The 7,742-nt window shown below is 32.5% G+C and overlaps 1 protein-coding gene across 1 annotated transcript; it reads left to right on the top strand.

The window, feature by feature from the left end:
• The first annotated feature begins 3,957 nt into the window (after window positions 1-3,957).
• LOC123538764 (orexin receptor type 2-like) lies at window positions 3,958-6,528 on the top strand. The gene has a single exon (XM_045323080.2). It carries the CDS (start codon window positions 4,746-4,748, stop codon window positions 5,937-5,939), a length of 1,194 nt encoding a protein of 397 aa, XP_045179015.2. The 5' UTR covers window positions 3,958-4,745; the 3' UTR covers window positions 5,940-6,528.
• The last annotated feature ends 1,214 nt before the right edge of the window (window positions 6,529-7,742 follow it).

Genomic DNA, 7,742 nt, shown 5'->3' with positions numbered 1-7,742 from the left:
TGACTTAATTTGCATTTTGTAGTGAGGCTATAATGGATTAATGATTTTTATCATCGCTGACAGAAAAATTAAGTACTTTTAGATAATGCGACACTAATCGGGACAGTTTTACGTAATTGTAATCAGTCACAGATTGTAAAAAATGTTTGATTTGAAACTGATTCTGAGATACGACTTAAACTGTAATATCATCAAGTTTTAGAACCATAAATACATTGTATGACTGGCAATTTATGTGTTGTTAAGACAAATTAATGGGAAAAACCCACATAACTTGACTCGCGACTTGGGCGGAGTTAATGTAAATGACGGTTACAAAATTAGCCACTCAGGATAAGAAAATCGATATCAGTCAGTGACTACAAGTGTATGATGCAAACACTGAAACGGCGAGCTATTCTGAAATTGGCAGTATATGCACAATGGGCGGTTATACGCCGGGCGTAATGATTTCACGAGGGCGCAGCCCGAGTAATATTATTTGTACGACGTATTACCGCCCGAGTGTATAAATAGTGTTAAAACACGATTTTGCTATAAAATATTTCGATTCTAATACGCCCTTAATCTAAAGCAGTAGATAAAATATAGTAGCGCTCTTTCTTGGTCGTAACAAAAACATTGACGTCACCGCACGTGTTTTAACAGAGAAAAGCATATTAGAATTGCCGGATAGTCTTCCTGTACGTTGCAAGACCGGCCAAAACTGATGCAAGTGTTCGTTCTTTAGTTGAAGATGATTAAATTTTTTTTTGTTCTAAATGTTCCGGCCTACGGATCGGTAACGTATCCGGCGGGATCTACAAAAGAATACCGCTGCTGATTGACAACTGAATCTCTGTAAGTTAAAACTCTTACGACTTTTTAAAACTGTTCGCAACTGAAAAGATATTTTATAATAATGGTACTTTTTATCAGTTGAGAACAAATTTTGAAAAGTCATCAATTCAAAAACAGCAACAGGCCAAAAATGAAACAATAGATTAATCATTATATGAGCCGCGCCATGTGAAAAACAACATAGTGGCATTGCGACCAGCATGGATCCAGACCAGCCTGTGCATCCGCGCAGTCTGGTCAGGATCCATGCTGTTCGCTAACAGTATCTCTAATTCCAATAGGCTTTGAAAGCGAACAGCATGGATCCTGACCAGACTGCGCGGATGCAAAGCAACTATGTTGGTTTTCTCATGGCGCGGCTCATGTTATATATGCTGGTTCACTATCTGACTTGTTATTTTAATGTGTATTAATTAATGGCAGTGCGATTTTTCGCTAAAGCTGAACATAGTAAAATAATGTACCAAACTTGTTAGAATAAATCCTAATTAAAAGTCCTTGTCAGAGAGGATAATTGCATACAAATATTCATAAATGTCAGTTACCTTGTCCTTTGTTGTTCGAGATAGTATATTTACCGATTCCAAAAAAAAAAGTTATTTTACGGAAAATATTTAATGATTAAAAGTCATTATATTAGGACTTCCGGAAAATTTAAAAATCGCGCTACCTTGAATAGTGACTTACTACAAAAATATAAGGTTCTTTTCCATAAATATAGGAATTAAAGGCATTCGTGGCCTAATGGTTAAGGTCGCGGACTTCCTATCACTTGCCCTTCACTGATGTGGGTTCGAGCTTCGCTCTTCGTCTCAGCAAGCCATTCAGCTGCTAGCTAACGGAAGGTAGGTTGTTCTACCCAGGTGCCAGTTCGTGATGAAATAATGCACAGAGGGGCATCGGGTGCCTTCCTCCACCTTCAAAAGCTGGAAAGTCCCCCTGATATATACACGTAACTGCGTTACAGTGACATTAAACCCAAAACGTAAGAACGTCATAAAATGAATCTTCGACTGTCAAATTTTTCAATAAATTGATAGAACAGTCAAAAGGACATACACGGTTTGCCTGCCGATAAAATTCTTATTTGGAATATTCTTGGACATAAGGGAATACCTGGGAATACATTGTGAATGCCTTATTATTTGTTTGCTTAAGTAGTCACCGCTAGCTGCCAAAGCCTCTGTTCACTTTATATTCACAATTTATTCACTTTATATTCACAATTTATTCACTTTATATTCACAATTTATTATTCACTTTATATTCACAATTTATTCACTTTACATTCACAGTTTATTCACTTTACATTCACAATTTATTCACTTTATATTCACAATTTATTCACTTTATATTCACAATATATTCACTTTATATTCACAGTTTATTCACTTTACATTCACAGTTCATTCACTTTACATTCACAATTTATTCACTTTATATTCACAATTTATTCACTTTATATTCACAATAACGAGTTCATTTTGCATTCACAATTATTCACTTTATATTCACAATTTATACACTTTAACTTCACAATTATTCACTTTATATTCACAATTTATACACTTTACCTTCACAATTTATTCACTTTATTTTCACAATTTATTCACTTTACATCCACAATATATTGTACTTTATATTCACAATTCATTCACTTTACCTTCACAATTATTCACTTTATTTTCACAATTTATTCACTTTACATCCACAATATATTGTACTTTATATTCACAATTCATTCACTTTACCTTCACAATTATTCACTTTATATTCACAATTTATACACTTTACCTTCACAATTATTCACTTTATATTCACAATTTATACACTTTACCTTCACAATTATTCACTTTATATTCACAATTTATACACTTTACCTTCACAATTATTCACTTTATATTCACAATTTATACACTTTACCTTCACAATTTATTCACTTTATTTTCACAATTTATTCACTTTACATCCACAATATATTGTACTTTATATTCACAATTCATTCACTTTTCATTCACAATTTATTCACTTTATATTCACAATTCATTCACTTTACATTCACAATTCATTCACTTTATATTCACAATAATGAGTTCATTTTGCATTAACAATTATTCACTTTATATTCACAATTTATAAACTTTACATTCGCAATTTATTCACTTTATATTCACAATTTATTCACTTTACATTCACAATATATTGTACTTTATATTCACAATTCATTCACTTTACATTCACAATTTATTCACTTTATATTCACAATTCATTCACATTCACTTTACATTCACAATTTATTTACTTTATATTCACAATTCATTCACTTTACATTCACAATTTATTCACTTTATATTCACAATAATAAGTTCATCTTGCAAGGGATGAATCCTAGTCTCTTGATAAATACTAGCCTTGCTTAAACCGTTTATGGTTCGCGAAAAAATGTACTACATTATCATGTTTTATTATTATTGTAAAACTATAGGTTTTATTATCATTTAAAAAAATAATGTCTCATTCATAAACAGATGTTTTTGGGTTGTTTTTTTTTCAGATGGAACATGTATAAGTAAACCGTATAGGATGTGAAGTACTTACAATTCAGGATGCACAATCTTAAAGATATCATCACTTATTTAAGGCCGAGCTTGTGTTAACTCGAACTACTTCTTGTTAGATATTACACCAGATTTCATGAACAACATGTTCAAATACATTAAGGTAGCCACTCAGTGAGCTCCTGTACTATTTCAGCGGTCTTACTGAAACGACAATGAGAGAGGAAGCCCTGTAATAGAGAGAAAGAGAGAATTTTTAGTTACAGGCATGTCCGATCTAACTTAGCCCAGTTCTAGCTCTTTTATGAGTAGACCGCATTCTACTTTAAATGAAAGAGATGCATTAAATACTAAGAAAGACATTAAATCCAAAGAAGCTTTGAATCATGAATGATGTGGTTTTAAATTTTGATTTAATATTGATTTAATATTTGTGAAGTTTGAATAAAAATATACATGTTGTAACGTTTCGTCTGTTCGTTGCAAACTGTTGTTGCAATGAAGCAGTTGCAGAAACTCCGATTTGTTTCCATGGCCTAACAAGGTTGAAAATTATATGTGACATTTATATTTTTAAGTATTTATATGTAAATATAGCTGCTATATGGCTGTAATTGATAACATAACACTGCAAAAATATGTTTGCTATGTATTCAAGGATTAGATGCGGTCAATTATACTCGTGACGGTACCATTGATAGGTAATCAGGCTACATTTCTATAAACGATAAATGAATTTAGGTGATCCGGTTTGTCAGATGGGGTTTCTGGTGGTCGGATTGTTTGGTAAATCCGTGTTATGTTGAATTGATGAAGACGAGCAGACGGAATTGTATCTACATAAATTGAATGTGACAAGACGGAAAACTGGATATGCGGATTAATTTTATTCTAATAAACAGTTTGTAAAACAAGTAACCTATGAATGAAATATATTCAATAGCCAAGGATAAGTAGAGTGAATTATATATAAAGGAAAGCATTAGTTCAAGTAAATTATGAATTAATGACATATAGTAGTAAATACTACGAATATATAATCGTAACAAATGATGAATTAATGACATGAATTAAGTACAGAATGAATCAAATCCTGACAAAATGACCAAAAAAAATGAGCAGAACAAAATAGCGTGAAGTAGTCATGGGTGAGCTGAATAAATCATATTCCGATAAACAATAGGCAGAACAAAATAACGTGAAGTATTCATGGATGAGCTATATGAATCATATCCTGACAAAATGACAAAAAAATAGCAGATCAAAATAGCGCGAAGTAGTCATGGATGAACTGAATAAATCATATTCTGATAAACAATAAGCAGAACAAAATAACGTGAAGTAGTCATGGATGAGCTGAATGAGTCACATTCTTATAAAAAATTAGCGGAACAAATAAATGATGAATTGAAGAACGATCTATTACCAGTGACTATTTTTATAGGCGTTGAAATTGTTCTAGGATTTGTTGGAAACTTCCTAGTTCTATATGTGTACTTGTTTCGTTATCATCAGTGTAATTTTAGATATTTTGTTCTATGTTTAGCTGTGATAGACATCACAAGTTGTCTAACTTCGATGCCAGGGGAGCTAATCAATCTGACTTATTGGTATGTGTATCCAGGACGAGAAATATGCAAAGTGAAATCGTTTTTCAACGTGTTCACAGCGTGTTCAGAAGGTTTATGTATACTGGTTATTGCTATAGACCGATATAGGAAAGTTTGTCAGCCCTTAGCATGGCAAATAACACAGACAAGAGCAAAATATCTTTGCTACGCAGTTTATGGTACCGGGCTCGTGATGTCTGCGCCGTATATATTCCTATGGGGAACCAGTACTCATCCATACGGGTATAAAAATAGAACAGTAACTATGACAACTTGTGGAAAAGATGCGGACTTCAAAGATACGGTGTATCCACTCAGGTATTCAATAGCGGTCGAGGTAATTATGTCATGCTGCCTGATTACCATGCTTGTACTATATATCTTTACAGCAAGAAGACTTCTAACGAAACGAAAAGAACTTGTTGCGTGTCTGCAAGCACTAAATTCCTCAAAATCAAATATACTTGCAGGAACAAGTAGTGCTACGTCAGGTGACAATATAGATGGCGCAGAAACCGAATTGAAGAAATATCACTCCGCCCATGTAAAAAGTAAGTCGGTTGCAGTTGCAAACTCCAAATTTCGTGAAGGTGCCTATACAGAAGAAGTTGCAAAATTGCGTGTGCAACGCGAAAGAGGAAAAGTTGACGCTCGGATTCAAAGAATGACGATTATAATGTTGATTTTGACAATAGCTTTTATCATAACCGCTGCTTTATACCTAGGACTACTTTTCTTTATTGCTGGATCTAGAGAAAAAATTGTGGATGAAATGAGCAACGGGCAAAAAGCGGCTTTTTTCTTTTTCTTGCGCCTCTATTTCATAAACCACGTGATAAATCCGATCGTATTTGTCTCCTTAGACCCGTATTTCCGCAAAGTGTTGAAAAATCTGAGAAAAAGACTTTACCGGACATGCACTTGCAAATGAGTTGGGACTGAAATGTCTTTTACATTTTTAAGAACATTTTAATGAAAAATTGAATAAAGTCATATTGACGTTGATCATGTAATAAACATTTTCCATTTGTATTTTAATATGTCTCCTAACGGATGTTCGCCATCAAATAGATGTACCTTTTCATTTCTGGGTTCTGGGTTTTGACTCAAAACATTTTAATTGTATCACAAATGGTGTATGCTAGTAAAGAAACGTGTGTGATTCAGTGGAGCATGACATTTCGTCGAATACGACAGATCATTGATATGACATTCTTGGACATGTTGTCAAATAAGAAACAATGTCGATTTTCGTCAGAGACTTTCAATATTTATCATAAATGTACCTCGTTGAAAAGCTTGATCACTCCTGTGTGATTTTATGTTATTATATTTTTGCTAATGGTATTGTATCTAATAACACACTTCAAGCATATACTTTTGAATTGAATTGTATTGTATGTAACAATGACATGCGATATACTGCTTGTTGTTTCATTTTGTTTTCGCTACTTAAATGCTTAGTACCCGATTGTTTGAATGCATTTCATTATATCAGATTAAACAAAATTTGTAAATTTTGATATATTTTTAAAGGATCTAGCTTTTTGTTTTTTAGGGTTTACAAAGTTGCTAGTTCTAAAACAAGAGCTGACCGTAAGACAGCCAAGCTCGACTATTTGAAATATTGTCCAAGAAGCAGGAAAATATTACCCAAAAAGGTTAAATATCAAAAGAATTTTAAGTTCAAAAGGGGACATAATTTGACCAAATTGCATATCAGAGTTATGGGACTTGCTGCTATCAACTAGTTTTATAACCCCGAAGGTACATGTGAAGTTTCAATTCAATATCTGCATTAGTTTTGGAGATAGTAACTTACATGTAAAACTTTAACCAGAATTTTCTAAGTCCAAAAAGGGGCATAATTTTCCCTGAATACATGTCAGAGTTATGGGACTTGACCCAGTGAGGTTGGTAATTGATCTTGAAAAAGAAAAAATAAGTTTCAGATCTATATGCCTTTTAGTAATAGCTGTATGTACTTGCACGCAAAACTAACCAACTAAGTCCAAAAAGGGAGAATAATTTGGCCAAAATGAAGGTCACAGTTATGGGACTTGGTGCTATTAACTAAATTTATAACCCCGAAGACACAGGTGAAGTTTCAATTCAATATCTGCATTAGTTTTCGAGATAGTAACGTGCATGTAAAACTTTAACCAGAATTTTCTAAGTCCAAAAGGGGGCATAATTTGCTCAAAATACATGTCAGAGTTATGGAACTTGACCCAGTGAGGTTGGTAATTGACATAGAAAAAGAAAAAATAAGTTTCAAAGCTATAAGCCTTTGAGTAGTATAAGAAATACCGCTTTTGGGACACTTTTTTCAATTTTAATTAGCCGCCCTCTTTTTAGAAATCCAAAGGGGCCCAAATTTAAAAAAAAACCAAATTTTTAAAAAAATTATTTTTAAAAGTTTTAGTAAAATAAAAAATTTAAAAGTTTATAATTATTTTTTTTGGATAAAATGTAAAAAGCTTGGCCCTTTGATCCTTATTTTAAATTTAAAAACAAACATTTTTAAGTCTTTAAAAAATTTTTAAAAATACTTTTTTGATTGTTGAGTTTAAAAAATAAAAAATATTGTTTAAAAAGAAAAAAAGATTTACTGTTAAAAAAAAAACCTCATTTTGTTAAAACAAAAAACGGGAAAAAAAATGAAAAGGGCTACTTGTTCATCTTGGGGAAAAAAGGGAAATCAAAGTTTTGTTAAAAGTACAGGGGGAAATTT

The sequence above is a fragment of the Mercenaria mercenaria genome, chromosome 18 (genome assembly GCF_021730395.1).
Source record: "Mercenaria mercenaria strain notata chromosome 18, MADL_Memer_1, whole genome shotgun sequence".
NCBI lineage: Eukaryota > Metazoa > Mollusca > Bivalvia > Venerida > Veneridae > Mercenaria > Mercenaria mercenaria.
The sequence above is the reverse complement of the archived record's forward strand: the minus strand, read 5'-3'. Positions and strand labels throughout refer to the sequence as shown.

Bases quoted from the DNA above. Each gene is read 5' to 3' on its own strand.
- LOC123538764 (XM_045323080.2), top strand. From the start codon at position 4,746: ATGGATGAGCTGAATGAGTCACATTCTTATAAAAAATTAGCGGAACAA.